This window comes from Neoarius graeffei, chromosome 19 (genome assembly GCF_027579695.1).
Source record: "Neoarius graeffei isolate fNeoGra1 chromosome 19, fNeoGra1.pri, whole genome shotgun sequence".
Classification (NCBI taxonomy): domain Eukaryota; kingdom Metazoa; phylum Chordata; class Actinopteri; order Siluriformes; family Ariidae; genus Neoarius; species Neoarius graeffei.
The window spans coordinates 53,532,273-53,550,436 of NC_083587.1; the positions used below are offsets into that span (position 1 = coordinate 53,532,273).

At 41.8% G+C, this 18,164-nt stretch overlaps 1 protein-coding gene across 2 annotated transcripts in view; it reads left to right on the forward strand.

Annotated features, from left to right (window-relative positions):
- LOC132867407 (tubulin polymerization-promoting protein) overlaps window positions 1-18,164 on the forward strand; it is a 41,878-nt gene that overhangs the window by 7,605 nt on the left and 16,109 nt on the right. Inside the window, exons 1-2 of one of the 2 annotated variants that reach the window (XM_060900301.1) lie at window positions 10,558-10,682; window positions 15,781-15,861. In XM_060900301.1, the coding sequence (XP_060756284.1) occupies window positions 10,654-10,682; window positions 15,781-15,861 (110 nt within the window). In that variant the 5' untranslated portion in view covers window positions 10,558-10,653. Of the gene's footprint in view, window positions 1-10,557; window positions 10,683-15,780; window positions 15,862-18,164 lie in introns of those variants that run through there. The other variant, XM_060900302.1, reaches the window with a different exon arrangement.

The window sequence follows — 18,164 nt, forward strand, 5'->3', positions numbered from 1 at the left end:
CTGATTGGCTACTGTACTACTAGGCTATCAGCTCATATACCGTGAGTAGAGAAAAACAAAATGTTGTTGCTGAACCAACCAAGGACAACATAAAAACTCTACTTGAAAACAAAACCCCCAAAATACAACAAAAAGCAACAAAATATGGGATGAAAGTATTTGATGGTAAGAACACACCTTTTTTTTTTTTTTTTGTCAAGAATTATCATCGCATTTTTCACAAATTGCTCCCGTCATTTCGCCGGTTTGTTTACATTCTAAAGGCCAATTTATGCTGACAACCCAGTCCTCGCAGATGGCGTTGCAGATGGTGTCTGCGAAGCCCCCCCCCTTCACAGACGCTCTGCGCGCACCTCCCAAAAATTGTGACCACCGCACACAGCCTCGCAGACAGCGTCTCAGACAAGAGGGCTCTGATTGGTCCACTCTACATCCGCTGTACACGCATTTCCGCTTCCCTACTTTCCCGGTTTGGTTTGTTTACACGACCGCCATTTTTAAAAACACGAGCGAAGATGGAGCAGCACGAAGAGCGGTTGATCGAGGAAGTGAGGAAGTACGTACATCTATACGACTCCAGTTCTAGTCATTATAAGTAACCGGAGGATAAACACTCCACTAACCACACCCACCAACTACTCCTAGCGATTTCGTGACTTCGCGCCCCCTTGCGTTGTGGCGGTGAATAACATCGCGCACGCCTATTACTCCCCGCTCAACGATAAATTACAACTGTCTGCGAAAAGCTATCTGCGAAAGCCTTGTCACAAGAGCATGCAGAGGCCCTAAGTGGAAATGATTTCTTTGGACGTTTTGTATTTAGTTTTTATTTACTGAATTTGCAAAAAATAAAAATGCTCTGTTTCTCAAAATCCAGTGAAGTTGGATAGAATAAAACAGTTATTCCACTCAATCTCGTCGTACACGGCTTATAGCCAACTTGGCCATCAGCTCCTGTACAACTCGATTTCATGGAATAACTTAATTGTTTCACGGATGTTCCGCAACACTAGCTGTAACTATAAATGGACAATAAATACAATATGTCATTGTTTAATTTAAAAAAATGGCAAACTTCTGTTGTAGAAGAGGAATAAATCATTTCAGAATGGTGTAAAATAATCTTTGGGGTGGTAACAGTAACTCTTCTTAAAAAAGCCACTCTGTCTGTCATGGGTTAATCTTTATGCTTGGTTCACATATTGGCATTTCAGCCTTGCGTATGTACGGCGTATCAGGATACATGGCAGTAAGAAAGGAACGTCACAGCATCGCCAGCTTACGTAGCTAATACTCTAGGATGCGTAACACGATCTCCTTGTATGCCAGGGTGCGGCGTATTTTTAAGTCTGCACTTAAAAATCCGTAGCACATACGTAGCAGCTTTGATACATCACGTGTACGCCATAAAAACGAAAGCTACGTAACGGGAACGTTGCTCGAACACCTATTACGCTGTGTGAACGCTTTAGTTGACATGTGTCGTCTGAAGGTGGCTCCGGGACTGGCTGGGTGGATGTGGCTGATGTCTTCCCTCTTCCTTTGCCCTTCTTGGGTCCTGACTTCTTCGCTGGCATGATGCTTTCTTGACTGTGACGAATGACAACGAACGCAGCGTGAACGCCTTACCTGTGAACATCACACGTAAGAACGAAACGCTACGCCAACAAAACGCTTATGCTGCAGCATCACATCATACGCCTCAGTACGCCATAACTTTGAACCCCATACAAACCCCAGATACGCCACAGGAACGCCACACATACGCCGTGTACATCACAGGACTTTAATTTTGGACAAAATACGCCTCGTTTCTTGGCATTTGACCCACACGCTGCTTACGTGGCAAGATAGTGTGATAGTGTGATAGTGGCCCAAGTGTCCAAGCTCAAGTTCCGTTCATACAGAAGATATGCCGTATCTTTTGGCCGCAGAAAGTATCGAATGAAGAACTCTATAGATATACAAGCTGCTACATCATCATACTGGAAATTAAGCGCCGTCGCCTGAAATGGTTGGGACACGTTTTAAGAATGGAGCAGGGGCGCATACCAAAGACATCGCGACACCGGACCCCTGCTGGGAGGCGTAGGCCTGGACGACCCAAAACAACCTGGCGAAGAACAGTCCAGACCGAGCTTGAAGAGATGGGGCGAAGCCCAAAAAGTAATGAAGGATCTCCAAGAATGGCATCGCCAGGTCGGGGCCTTATTTCCCACCAGGGAAGAAGACGATAAGTAAGTAAATGATAGTAGCCTTAGGTAGATTAAGGGTGTACTGATCATGAGATATCTGTAAATCAGCAATGAAGCTTCTGTGCTACTGAGAGGAAGGTTGTGGGTTTAAATCCTAACCCTGCCACAGGGCCACTTTTGAGATCTTGAGGGAAAAACCCCAACTACTCTGGTATGCCTTGGACGTGAGTCTACCTCTTTTGTAAGATTCTTAGAATAACAGTGTTTGCGAAACAAATAAATCAACCATAAAATCAAGTCCCAGCACGATCATCGATCAAGTTATTACGGTGTTGTATGTGTGTGTTAAGGGGGTTGTATATACAGTAAGTGTCTCAGGGCGTTCATGCAGTATTCCCAGCTGTTTGATATTCATGTTCTACCACTGTGCAAAGAATAAACGTGTAGCTGTACTTTTTAGAATATATTTCTTAAATGCAGCTAAAATGTGAAGCACAAAGAGCAGAGGATGTGTCTCCATTCACACCCTGATTGTGTGGAGTCATACTTACCTCAGCTGATTAATGGCTCTTATTGTAAGGGCATTGTGGCCTGCACTTCTTCACGAGAGAGAGAGAGAGAGAGAGAGAGAGTAAATATATAGCCTGTGACTTTTTTGAACCAATGCCAAAGCCGTCTCTGTAGCGTGTCACCCGTGCACAAATTCAACAAGATTGAGTTCATATGGTTTAAATGCTTTCAGAGGATAAAGTCATTGTGAAGGAATATATAAGGAATAATGTCCTGTTATAGCAAGATAATCAACTGACTATGCAAAGCTGTGTTCCTCTTCCCAATCGATTTAGTTTCCTGTCACGGCATGTCATGAGGAGTGTTTATTCTTCACTGCAAAAAATGGCCTTTCAAAAATAAGAAATAAAAGATTAAAACAAAGCATATTTGCTTGAATCAGGTGAAAAAAATCTGCCAATGGAACTAGTCAAATTTGACTTGGTCAGATTTCTTAAAGTAAGATGAAAAGTCGAACCTGTTTTTAGATGAAATAATTCCAAAATACGATTGGGGAGCTTATTATGCGAGATCTGATTAACTCAAAATAATCAAAATAGTTCTTATAACAAGATCGTACTTCTTACATTTAGGCCGAATCCCATTTCACCCCTTGGACCAACCCCTTGGCCCTTCCCCTCCATTTTGCGCGTTCACGTGAAGGGGTAGGGGTATCCCAATCCCAGTTAACGCGGAGGGGTAGGGGAAGGGGGAGGGCTTCTGTACCCCTCCAAACGGAGATTTTCCTGGAGCTGACTCCGAACGAAGGGGTTTGAGTGACTTCCCACAATGCCATGCGGATTTCAGCGAGATTTCATGCGGATTTCAGAAAGATGGCGGTTCCCGCGACGAAAGATTGTCATAAATGTATTTTCTCCATTATTTACGTGTTTTAAGTTGTTATCCAGAGGAAACACGCCGCTTGATTCGCTTTCGAGCTGAGAATGAGCAGCGATTTCTGAAATCCAAGCTGCTGCTAAAAAGCTTTGGGAGTGAGTATTGTTTTCGGTTGCTTTACTGCGTACGTTTTGTTCTGTTATTCTCGCTTTTATTGTTTACATGAGTGTTCTGACACCTCATTCTGTCGGATGTGGTGCACGAAGCGCCAAAGATATCCCATTCAGTGGTGTTAGTTAACAAATCACACCCTGCCAGCAGAGATTTCTGTTCTGGCTCTGACTGTAGCGGCTGGTCGCAGCCAATGACGCATTTGGTCGCGTTTTGCTAACGTAAACGCTGACGGAGGTACGCGATGACGTATGCGATCGTTGAAGGGCTATCCCAATACGTAGGGGTTGAATTTCAAGCCCTATCCCTTGTAGCTCAGTTTCAAGGGGAAGGGCCAAGGGGAAGGCGGAGGGGAAGGGGTAGGGGTAGAAATTAGAATTGGGATTGGGCCTTAGCCATTCAAGTCATTTTTATTTATTTCATTTTAAGGGTATTTGACTTAAATTCATGACAAAGTCTTAGCAGTAAAAACTGAATTTAAGATAAATATACTAATATTAGGATTGTTAAATTCTACAACTAAGCATTGCTAGCTTAAAAGATTCTCCTTTTGTGACCTGTAATTAGTAAAATACTCTAGATATGAGACCAGAGACTATCTTGAATCAAGTTAGCATTGCAACATTCAAACATTAAAACATCTCTTAAGATTCCACTTCCCCAGGACCTCAGGCACCAAAAAAAAAGTCTACGCATTTTGACTTACAGTGCTTACACAACGCCAAAGCAACAGTGCATTTTGGGGGCACTGACTATTCATGTGTACGAGGGGTTTACAAGATCAGGCACAAAAAAAACAAACAAACAAAAAAACACTGAACTTAACTCACAGCATTCCAAAAAGACCTCACTAAAACGCCGTCCACTCACTCATAGCCTTTTTGAAGGCACTTGTCTGGTCTAGAGTCTGTACAGCATCAAGGGTGGCCAGACGTCCGGCTTTAGGCCGGACCGTCCGTCTTTTCAATGTCTTGTCCGGCGCAGCATCAAGCCGGACGCACATTTGTCCTCCTTTTAGAGACGATGAGCGGAATTATATAATATCGACTTGCCAGACTGGAAGAGCAGAGTTCGAGAATAACGTTTTGTAGGGAAACTGCAGATCTGTGCTGCACACTAGTAATCTACAATAAAGAGTCTATGGCTCGATGTTTTTTGGCATGCAATGCGAACTCCGCACCGCGAGGCGTTGCGTTCTAGAACGCGTTGCTCTCTATCCTTTGATGATCTTCCTGGCGCGTGCCTAGTGCCCTGGCCCCCTGGCCCTGGCTGGGACTTGGAAACACGAGTCTGTCCGGTAGACCAGCTGCTCACAACTTAACTTGTTAAGATATGGATGACAGTGCAAATGCACATCTACTATATCTACCTTAAGTTTAATTTCAGTGGTTTGTTACTCCACAATGTTTTTAATAAATACAAATATGGTGTTCTAGCCAATTAAGAGCTAATACATGAATTATAATAAATACTATGAATGCTTTAAAACGTTTTATAATGTTGCTGGTTATGTTGCCTATTTGTTCTTTGAGAATCTAGAAATGTGCTTTTTGGTACTCAGCACCTTAAGTTTAATTTCAGTGGTTTGTTAACTCCACAATGTTTTTAATAAATATAAATACTGTGTGTTCTAGCCAATTAAGAGCTAATACATGAATTATAATAAATACTATGAATGCTACGGCACGGTGGTGTAGTGGTTAGCGCTGTCGCCTCACAGCAAGAAGGTCCGGGTTCGAGCCCCGTAGCCGGCGAGGGCCTTTCTGTGCGGAGTTTGCATGTTCTCCCCGTGTCCGCGTGGGTTTCCTCTGGGTGCTCCGGTTTCCCCCACAGTCCAAAGACATGCAGGTTAGGTTAACTGGTGACTCTAAATTGACCGTAGGTGTGAATGTGAGTGTGAATGGTTGTCTGTGTCTATGTGTCAGCCCTGTGATGACCTGGCGACTTGTCCAGGGTGTACCCCGCCTTTCGCCCGTAGTCAGCTGGGATAGGCTCCGGCTTGCCTGCGACCCTGTAGAAGGATAAAGCGGCTAGAGATAATGAGATGAGATGAGATGAGATTTCACCAAACTTGAGTGACTTGCATAAAAATAATCCATTCTCAATCTTGCCACTGTGGTTTACATAAAAATTTGAGGGCTATGAATCAGATGGGATTTGCCATTATTCACCCTAAAATTGATTAGAATGCAGGAAATTGCATCTAAGAAATACAAAATTTTCTGGGGGAGGGCCCCCAGACCCCCCCGTCCAAATAATGTCCTCCTTTTTGGTGTTATGGAAATGGTCACCCTAACAGCATCCAGAAGGAGCTCACTCTGAATGACTGAGAAAACAGTCGCAGTAAACTTAGGATCTGTAAGGTGGAGTTGAATTGTAATGAAAGATTCAAAGATTTCAGTAAAGTTCATTTTATTCCCAAAACAAGCATACTTTGTTTTTTTTTTCTTGAAACAAGATGAACCGCATTTGACAAATGTCCAAAATGTACTTACTTGTTTTAAAAAAACCTTGTTTTATTTTCAAAGGTGCTCCAAATAAGACTTTTTCAAGACATTTTGTCTATACAAGATTTTCAAGATGGACTGTCTAAAAACTAGCCTTTCTAGCTAAATGAGGTTTTGCTTGTTGGCCGATTATGTCTTATAATAAGGGTGGCTAGATGTTTTGACTTGAAAATAGACAAATAAACTTCCTAAGATTTTTATTTTTTGCAGTGTGGTGGCATCTCTGTGGTCAGTTGGCATGACATCACTCTGTCACAGATGCCAGGATGAGACACTGCACCTCCACCTGCCTCTCTTCCTGTTTATCTCTTAGATCATCGGCTTAGCTCCACCCCCACTGCTCTGCTCGGCTCGTGATGAGAGAACCGATTCTCGCCGGTTGCTCGGACGACGAGTCTCGCTGCTTCCACTGCTGCTATAAATAGTCGATGTTTTTAATAGGATAATTTATTGTGTAAGCACTCATCGGTGCAGAGCATCTCCAGAAGGCAAATGCATGTAAGCATGCACTGATGCGCTGATCACCATGCAGATTCCTGACATTTTCCAAAGATCTGCTCTCTCTCACTGCTCCTTATCCCTCTGTCTCTCTCTTTCTGTGGAGAGAAGGAAGCAATTATTGCATTCATTGTGACCTGGTTTATCAGTGAAATTGAGATGTTCAAAGCACCGACCATGCATCACTTTAGCTGCTGTTGGAAATTTACAAAACTTTTAAAAGGTACACTAACAGGCCTTAAATTATGGTTTAGTAAAAAAAAAAAAAAAGTAATGTAAAGTCTTCCAAATGCAGTCAGAATGTTTGGTATCCCAAATTTCTTTCTTTAGTTTTGCACTTGATCTGTGAAGCTAATGTAGCTAACAGGTGATGGGATCGTTTCCAAATAAATGTATGCATTGGATCACATCTGTCTGTCTATCTATCTGTCTGTCTGTATTTCTACCTATATGTATGTCTATTTACCTACCTATCTATCTATGTCTGTCTGTCTATCTGTCTGTTTCTATTTGTCTGTATTTCTATCTCTGTCTGTCTATCTACTGTCTGTCTGTATTTCTACCTATATGTCTATCTCCCCATCTGTCTGTATGCCTGCCTATCTGTCTGTCAGTCTGTCTATATTTCTACCTATGTGTGTCTATCTATCTATCTATCTATCTATCTATCTATCTATCTATCTATCTATCTATCTATCTATCTATCTATCTATCTATCTATCTATCTACAGTGGCATGCAAAAGTTTGGGCACCCTTACTGAAAATGTCTGTTACTGTGAATAGTTAAGTGAGCAGATGAACTGATCACCAAAAGGCATAAAGTTAAAGATGACACATTTCTTTTCAGCGTTTTCTGCAAGATTTGTGTATTATTTTTGTTTTGTACAATTGGAGAGTGAAAAAAGAAAAGGAACACCACGCGAAAGTTTGGGCACCCCAACACATTTGAGTTCTCAGGTAACTTTTACCAAGGTTCCAGACCTTAATTAGCTTATTGAGCTGTGGCTTGCTCAAATTCTTGGTTAGGAAAGGTCAGATGATGCAGATTTCAAAGCTGTATAAATTCTCTGACTCCTCAAACTTGTCCCTAAAATCAACAGCCATGGGCTCCTCTAAGCAACTCCCTCGCATTCTGAATAATAAAATTATTGATGGTCACAAAGCAGGAGAAGCTACAAGAACATAGCAAAGTGTTTTCAGGTAGCTGTTTCCTCAGATTGTAATGTTGTCATTAAGAAATGGCAGTTAACAGAAACAGTGGAGATCAAGGTGAGGTCTGGAAGATGAAGAAAACTTTCTGAAAGAACTGCTCATTGCTAGAAAGGCAAATAAAACCCCTGTTTGACTGCAAAAGACCTTCAGAAAGATTTAGCAGACCCTGGAGTGGTGGTGCACTGTTCTACTATGCAGCGACACCTGAACAAATATGACCTTCATGAGAGAGTCATCAGAAGAAAACCTTTCCTGCATCCTAGCCACAAAATTCAGCGTCTGAAGTTTGCAAATGAACATCTAAATAAGCCTGATGCATTTTGGGAACAAGTCCTGTGGACTGATGAAATCAAAATAGAACTTTTTGGCCACAATGTGCAAAGGTATGTTTGGAGAAAAAAGGGTGCCAAATTCCAGGAAAAGAACACCTCTCCAACTCTGAAGCATGGGTGTGGATCGATCATGCTTTGGGGTTGTGTTGCAGCCAGTGGCACAGGGCACATTTCATTGGTCGAGGGAAGCATGGATTCGAATAAAGACCAGCAAATTCTGGAAGCAAACATCACACCATCTGTAAAAAAAGTTGAAGTTAAAAAGAGGATGGGTCCTACAGTAAGATGATGATCCAAAACACACCTCAAAATCTACAATGGAATACCTCAAGAGGCCCAAGCTGAAGGTTTTGCCCTGGCCCTCACAGTCCCCTGACCTAAACATCATTGAAAATCTGTGGATAGATCTCAAAAGAGCAGTTCATGCAAGACAGCCCAAGAAACTTGTAGAACTGGAAGCCTTTTGCAAGGACGAATGTGTGAAAATGCCGCAGGTAAGAACTGAAAGATTATTATCTGGCTACAAAAAGTGTTTACAAGCTGTGATACTTGCCAAAGTGGGTGTTACTAAGTACTGACCATGCAGGGTGCCCAAACTTTTTTGCTTCGGGCCCTTTTCCTTTTTTGTCATTTTGAAAATGTAAAAGATGAAAATAAAAAATTGTTTTGCTTAAAGTATAAAGGGAATGAGTTGTCTTTATGCCTTTTGGAGATCATTTCATCTTCAACTTGCTTAACTGTTCACAGTAACAGCAATTTTGACCAGGGATGCCCAAACTTTTGCATACCACTCTCTATCTATCTATCTATCTATCTATCTATCTATCTATCTATCTATCTATCTATCTATCTATCTATCTATCTATCTATCTATCTATGCATGTCTGTCTGTCTGTCTGTCCGTCCGTGTCTGTCAGTCTGTCTGTATTTCTACCTGTGTGTCTGTCAACCCATCTGTCTACCTGTGTCAGTCTGTCTGTATTTCTACCTATATGTCTATCTACCCATGTATCTGTCTGTTCATCCATGCCTGTCTGTCTGTATATTTGTCTGTCTGTCTATCTGTCAGTCTGTCTGTATTTCTACCAATATGTCTGTCTCTCTACTGTCTGTCTATCGACCCATCTATCTGTATGCTTGCCTATCTATCTGTCAGGTCTGTCTGTATTTCTACCTATATGTGTGTCTATCAACCCAGCTGTCTGTCTGTCTGTCTGTCTGTCTGTCTGTCTATCTATCTACCTGTTAAGGGACTTGTATGGTGGACATTCCACATAAACAGATTAAAAAACCGTGGTGAGGTTTCTATGCATATTTATTTAGCATTTCTGGAAGGAGTCTCCAGTGCCAGTGCTTACAGTCAGAGTTGAAGCTATAATGTTTTCTGATCTGGGAAAGGCTTTAGGATGGAGAGGACTTTGCGGTTTCTAGAGAGAAAAAGAGAAGCTGGTGAGGGAACTAACTTTTCTCGCGGATATTCCACAATATTAATGAATTTTTTTTTAAATCATAAATTGAAATTGTTGACAAATTGCTGCAAATTAAGAGGAGTAAAAACACAATGGGACAACTCCATTGTTAATTATTTTCCTGTAACAGCATGCCTCATGATTTATTCCTATGTGTGTACAGTACATATTGTTATTTGAATGTGTGATGTTAAACTGGTAGCTATAAAAGTGCCCTTAATGTTAGCTATATTCGCTTTGGAGGTCCAAAGCAAACTAAAGATACAAACGTTAATTCAGAACGATTTATATTTGGCTGAAGTAATGGTCAGGATTTTTAAAATGAAGTGTGTAATTTGTGACTTCTGCCCTTTCGTCACTTGTGACAGTTGGTGATGTCGCTATCTCTTTGTGTGCGTGTGTGTGCGTGTGTCTGTTTTGAGTGCACAACGGACCCACAGTGTCTCTCTGACTGAATGCTAGTCTTGTTCACAACTAATAAAGGTTTGTTTCTTACCACAATGAGCTGTAATGCACCAAGCTCTTCAATAGGGATGTCTTCAAGTGGGCCTCGAGGATCTCCTTGTACATTGATTGGACTTATGGAGCTCACTTTTAGTCCATCGAGCTGTGCGTTGGAGTGACAAATGCAGGATTGAGCTTGTGAGGCAGTAGTGCCAGCCTGCAGGAGCACAAGGAGCCCGAGCAACACTACGTGAGTGAGATCATGAGATTACGTGCAGGTTGGAGATCCTCGTACCGTACAACGGCTACGTTCCATAGCTAAAACTGCGATTTTTGTTTAGTTTTCGCTAGATTGCTCCAGTGCTGAAACAGCAGAGAATATCTTTGTTTCCTGTTTTTCCATGGCAGTGTGGCGTCTCTGAGGTTGTACACGTTGCGATGTTGGGTGCTATGGGAGCCGCTGTGAGGTGAGCGACGCCTTGCTTGAGTGGCTGCGATTAGAGAACACAAAACATGATTCAGTATTAGTCACGCTCCCTTCCTTGTTTTGTAAGCTTGTGCCAGGTGATCTGACACTTTTATGACAATAATGCTAACAGCAATAAAGTCTGACAGTTGATTGTGTGATTTAAATTGTCGATTGTGTGACTTCTGCCAAAACAAGAATGATGACTGAACAGCTTTGGTAAATTTATGGGTTTAAAAAATATATATAATTACACTGCCAGGTTTTGAAGAGCTGGATTTTCTTGCTGGTATTAGATGTAAGGAAATACTAGTGCCGTAGACGAAACAAACGCCAGTGGAAATTAAATAAGTAAGGAACAAAACACTTGCAGGTGTGCTGTTATAGGAAAATATTCAACTACCGTGTGGCCCATACGTGGTGTTCCTGTTACCACACCAAAGTTTATTGTTTTCCAATAGCAACACGCAGAAATGCTCTTGTATTAATGAACAACACATTGTGTTTTTTTCTCTGTTTATAGTTTAATGTCTGCAAGGTAAGTTAGTTCCTGTTTTCACTTACGACAGAGCAGCTATAAACTTTCCCTCACCAGCCTCTCTTTAAGTTAATAAGCCGAAAACAATGCAGCTTAGAACATTCCAGAGAAACCAGGAAAGTGTTCCTGTGTCGCAGTGTTCAAGATCTTTTCGAAGACTGCGTCAAATCAAACCAAAGGTTACCATTCATTAAGACCTGCTGTGTATAGTAACCTTCATATTTTTTAATTTAATACGCTTTCATCAAAAACTACACTACTGTTCAAAAGTTTGGGGTCACTTTGAAATGTCCTTATTTTTGAAAGAAAAGCACTGTTCTTTTCAATGACGATCACTTTAAACTAATCAGAAATCCACTCTATACATTGCTAATGTGGTAAATGACTATTCTAGCTGCAAATGTCTGGTTTTTGGTGCAATATCTCCATAGGTGTATAGAGGCCCATTTCCAGCAACTCTCACTCCAGTGTTCTAATGGTACAATGTGTTTGCTCATTGCCTCAGAAGGCTAATGGATGATTAGAAAACCCTTGTACAATCATGTTAGCACAGCTGAAAACAGTTTAGGCCCAAAAAAAAAAAAAATGTGTGTTTCCGGTTACCCGACCGACCCTAATCCGTACCGCCCGACCCTAAACTTTTTTTTCGTTTTTTTCCCAGTCGCGACTTTTACCCAACCGCGTGAACCGGAAGTTTTTGTCACTCACTGGGAAAATCAGGGCTTTCCACAAGCGCCGGCTGCCGGCCATACAGCCGACTACACAATTAAGTCCAGCCGGCTACTTTAATGACTATTATTTTTGTAGCCCACAGGCTCTAAATATTAATTTTCGATTTTAATAAAATTAAATGTTTATCTAACGGACTGACAATGTCAAACTGAACCGCACTCATTTAAGTTGTGATTCGCGCTGTTTGTACCGATAATAACCACAAATTCCCCACCGACTTCGTTGATCAGGGGAGAGTAACTCATCCGCCGCCCCGACATGCGGTGTGTGCGCGCACTCGGCGGAGGCAGTAGTGTGTCGGAGGGAACAGAAGCAGAGATGACGCTTATTTTGTCTTTCACCTAGAGACATGATTCAAATTTTAAAACGGAGACAAACTTCTCCTGTGTTGATCTGGCATTCAACTTTTTTGCTAGGCTCTATACTTTTTGATCAGTCACAGATCAAACACCATGATCACACCTGGAGAAATTCACACTTTATAATGGGTGTCTATTGCGTTACACACCAGTGGAACTCAGGAGTTTAGAGTGGAGGCAGCTTGAAAAAAAAAAGCTCTAACTTTCTCATTTAAACTGTTTTCTCAGCCACAATTTTCACTCTACACACACAACTTTCTCAAAAGTTGTAGTCGCACATTGTGTGAATCAAGACAAGTGTCTCCCTGAGCGATAGGATTTACAGTTTTTGAATGAGAAGCCTGAAAGTAAGGAGAGGACAGCCGCGCTCTCCCATAGACTCACATTATAAACCCTTTTACTGCAAAATCAGAAAAGTCACTTGTTTTTAACTCGCTCTAGTGTCCACATTTTTTACACTAGGGACAAAAAAAATTACATTAATGTGTTCATGGGAGCCTTGTAGCACTCAATGTGAAAGAAATTTGTGAATAGCTCCTTTCATTTCCGTGTAAATCAGCGTTGTTCGTGGAGAGGGAACTCTGAGAAAAAGCACTCTTTGCTTGTTATATTGTGTCTTTTCCCTGCACCGTTACCAAGGCGACGAGCTCCACTCAGGGAGCAGAGAGGGGCGGGGCTGCTCTCTCTCTCATGGTGTATTGAGCGGTTATATTTACAGAAACATTCATGTTAAAAGGTGTCTCATGCTGCATCAGATTCATCAGAAGGTGGTAACTCAGATGACCTGCAAAGAAATTCATTATATTTTGTGAAATTATTCCTGTCTAAATATAGGTTATGGCAGCCATCTTGAAAAAAAAAAAAGCCTGCCTACTGACCCTAGTTTTGAAATCTATGTAACCGGAAACACACACACTTTTTTTTTTGGCCTTAGCTCTTTAGAGAAGCTATAAAACTGACCTTCCTTTGAGCAGATTGAGTTTCTGGAGCATCACATTTGTGGGGTCGATTAAATGCTCAAAATGGCCAGAAAAATGTCTTGACTATATTTTCTATTCATTTTACAACTTATGGTGGTAAATAAAAGTGTGACTTTTCATGGAAAACACAAAATTGTCTGGGTGACCCCAAACTTTTGAACGGTAGTGTAAATACAGGGTTTAGTTTAGTTTATTAGCTTATTTGACAGGGACCATGTACAAGACATCGCTAGTACCAGAGTTAGCTAGAAAGCTAATTTGCGTCTGTGGTCCCTGGTGTATGACGCTAGCCTGGTGTGTAAATGCTTCCGGATTTTAAAACGTACAGAAGCTGCTAAAGAAAGGAAAGATTTGAATAAATTCAAACAAAGGTGACGCTGGCATCCTATCTAAAGGAAAAACAGATGATAATAATAATAGCAGTTGGGTTCTGGCTCCTGCAGTGCTTGGACCCATAATTATGTCAGAGCTGATTTTGTTGTAAAATGACTATTTGTGCCAGTTAGGTTTTTGAAATAATAGTCAAGAGATGTCACAGTGCATTAAGACCTACTTATACACCCATCCATCCATCCATCCATCCATCCATCCATCCATCCATCCATCCATCCATCCACCTGCTGTTTGATGCAGTTCTGTAATCAGCCGATCCCTTGACGGCAGCACAATGCATCAAATCACGCAGATACAAATCAAGAGCTTCAGTTACTGTTCACAATGTTCAAACATCAGAATGGGGAAAAAATTATGATCTCAAAGTGTGACTTTCTTTCACTGTGGCATGGGTGTTGGTTTGAGTATTTTAGAAACTGCTGATCTCCTGGCGTTTTCACACACAACAGCCTCTAGAGTTTACACAGATAGAATGGTGCGAAAAACAAAAAGCACTGAGTGAGCGACAGTTCTGTAGGTGGAAACGCGTTGTCGATAGAGGAAAATGGCCAGACTGGTTCGAGCGTGTTTGCCAGGAAGGATATAGCAACTCTTTACAACCGTGGTGAGCAGAAAAGCATCTCAGCATGCAACAGCAGAAGAACACATTAGGTTCCACTCCTACAGCCAAGAACAGGAATCTTAAAATCAAAAACAAGTTCCTGTTAAAGTGGCCGGTGAGTGGAGTGTATATTGTATCATCATCTTCTTTCGGCTGCTCCCGATTGGGGGTCGCCACAGCGGATCTTTCGTCTCCGTTGCTCCCTGTCTTCCGCATCCTTCTCTACGACACCTGCCACTTTCATGTCCTCTCTCACCACATCCATGTATCTCCTCTTTGGCCTTCCTCGTTTTCATTTGCCTGGCAGCTCCATCCTCAACATTCTCCTTCCAACATGCTCTGCATCTCTTCTCAGGATGTGCCCATCCATACCATCTCAGTCTCATCTCTCTCAGCTTCATTCCCAAGCTCTCCACATGTGCTGTCCCTCTGACGTGCTCGTCCCTTATCCTGTCCAACCTTGTCATCTCAACTCCGCCACCTCCAACTTTGCCTCCTGTCTCTTCGTTAAGGGTACGGTCTCCAATCCATACATCACAGCTGGTCTCACTACTGTCTTATACATCTTACCTTTCACTTTTGCTGGGACTTTCCGATCACAAATGACTCCCGAAATCCTTCTCCAACTGCTCCACCCTGCCTGCACTCTCTCTCTCTCTCTCTCTCTCTCTCTCTCTCTCTCTCTCTCACCTCACTTATCGCAGCCCCTATTTTCCTGCACAGTTGACCCCAGGTACTTGAATTCACCAACTTTCTTTCCGTCTACTCCTCGCATCTTCACTACACTCTCATCCCCATTCTCACTGATGCACATGTATTCTGTTTTGCAGTGGAGTGTATATTGTAAAATGTTTTAAAATCCCAAAATCTAAAGCATCATGAGCAATGTGAGTTTTTTTTTTTTTTTTTATAGTACAAACAAATTTAGAATAAAAAAAATACATCTTTTTAGATATTTATTGGTGCCAACTTCACTGAAGTAGTTCGATTTGTAGCGCAAATGAAAAAATGCCAGCCTCACATGTAACCTTAACCACAGCTTTCAATATGAATTCAGTCATGTGAGTTGTGAAAAACCAGCGAAATGCCAACAGTTGTGTTGTGCACACTGAATGCTGTGGTGTGCTTTTGCTTCATTGTGAGGCTGATTTTCTTACGTTAGAAAGCACTGATTTGTTTATGGCTGATTTTCTTACAGTCTGAGGCATCGATTTGTTTGTGGTTGATTTTTTTTTTTTTAACGTAACTTGAGGCTGATTTTCGTGTTGCATTCTTTGCATTACTTTCAAAATTCTACGAATGAAAATCTATCGATTTTATTCTAAAACTTTATTGCAGGCTGTGGCATATGCAGTACTGAGTGCTCATCATAAATCAACCCGGCGTGTCTTTGTGGTTTTAGTGAATGTGAATGTGAAAGTGAAAATCTGTCTGGCACTACCGTACTTTGTTCTTTGAGCCAGAACAATCTAAAAACAGGATCTTTGCCGTTGCAGCTGCACAGGGAAAGAGAGACAACCTGACCTGAGCCACGCTGAGGGGAGGACGGAGAACGAAAGGGGATATCCAGGACCAAGGTGAGACTCTAGGTGCTTTTGGTTTGCTTCTTTTTTTGTTCATGTTTATTGTGCATGTGAAACTTGTCCTTTTAGTAGTTTTAGTCCTAATTCTGCCAGTCGTAGTTTGTTTCCTTGCCATAGCAGCAGTAAGCAATGCTAACAACGGTGTTATAAATGTCATTTGCTGTTGTAGATGACTCCCTAATTGTCATTATAAATGCCATTATAGGTCTGCTGTAACCCACAGTGCTCTCAGCAATCGTGAGAGGAAAATGCTTTACGTGGTTCAAGTGTCCATCTGCTCACACTCCAATTGCTACGTAGATTATTCCACATTATTAATAGTCTATTAATAGTGGCTCACCTCAGTGCCAGAGCATTTCACCACATCTGCTCATTGGGTCAGATCACAGCAGAACCTGTCTCACATTACAAGCCCTATCTCACTATTTTTTTTTATTTTTATTTTTTATCTTTGGTCATATTGGTCCCTTATGATGTGACAGTTGATTTTACCGATTCACATCAGTAACTTATAATACAAATGCAAGAAAATCCAAGCAAAAACAAGACTACATCAGAATTGTGAAGATGCTTATGGCAGCAGAAACATCAAAAATGACCAAGCCTTCATCGCTCTGGATAAGGGTGTCTGCCAAATGGTTCAGTTCTCTTGAACAAGAGTAAAGGATTCATCTGTCTGCTCATTTATATAGAACAGGATGGTTAATGCTTTCCTCCCGGTGTTTTTATTGGCCATCCTGTGATGCTTTATGAGCAGTAGTTGGCCTTTGCCTTGTTGGGATTTGTTCGAACAGGAGACTCAGGTACCATGTTGGAACTAGATACAACTAAATATGTGTTTCTGAGGTTAAATTGTGAAGCAAAACTCTACCACGATGCAGGAAGTGGTAGTCCGTTGCATGTATTATTGCTAGCAGAATGGTGGCTGATGGGCATGTAACGATTCACTCAATTCACAATTCGATTTTCCCACAATATTTTTGGGAAAAAAATTTAAGTTCAGCAAGTTTTATTACCAAAAAATAAAAACTGCGACTTTTTTTTTTTTTAAATTCATAAATTTTCCTGGGTGGCACGGTGGTGTAGTGGTTAGCGCTGTCGCCTCACAGCAAGAAGGTCCGGGTTCGAGCCCCGTGGCCGGCGAGGGCCTTTCTGTGCGGAGTTTGCATGTTCTCCCCGTGTCCGCGTGGGTTTCCTCCGGGTGCTCCGGTTTCCCCCACAGTCCAAAGACATGCAGGTTAGGTTAACTGGTGACTCTAAATTGACCGTAGGTGTGAATGTGAGTGTGAATGGTTGTCTGTGTCTATGTGTCAGCCCTGTGATGACCTGGCGACTTGTCCAGGGTGTACCCCGCCTTTCGCCCGTAGTCAGCTGGGATAGGCTCCAGCTTGCCTGCGACCCTGTAGAACAGGATAAAGCGGCTAGAGATAATGAGATGAGATGAGATAAATTTTCCTATTCTTTATCAACTTAAAGATTTCTTTTGTTTCATTTTTTAATAACCAACAAATATTATTTACCCTCATTTGTAAAGGTTGGAGTAAAATATATACAGATAGATAGATAACTTTATTGTCATTCGCCTGGACATTCAGAATGCACATTCGAACGAAGTTTCGTTCCACTGACTTGCATCAATATAACTGCCGCATATAACTATTGCACATAAGCCGGTAACCAAAAATATCAAACTTACAATTGGATACTTAAAAAAACAAATAAAATAATATTCTATAGAATAGAATATACTAACTATGCTACATATATTAAATATCCATCCCTTATCAGTAACCGTTTATCCTGTGCAGGGTCACGGGTGAGCTGGAGCCTATCCCAGCTGACTACGGGCGAAAGGCGGGGTACACCCTGGACAAGTCGCCAGGTCATCGCATGGCTGACACAGAGACACAGACAACCATTCACACTCACATTCACACCTACGGTCAATTTAGAGTCACCAGTTAACCTAACCTGCATGTCTTTGGACTGTGGGGGAAACCGGAGCACCCGGAGGAAACCCACGCGGACACGGGGAGAACATGCAAACCCCACAGGGAAAGGCCCCCGTCAGCCACTGGGCTCGAACCCGGACCTTCTTGCTAACCACTACACCACCGTGCCACCCTTGTATTAAATATATTGCACAATAAAGGATTTATAGCAGCATGTAGGATATTGTACACAGTCTACATAGTGAGGTTCTTGTCCAGATATATATGATAGGTGATTATTTAGAGTTCAGGAGTCTGATTGCTTGGGTGAAGAAGCTGTTACAGAATAACCAACGAACTATTTAA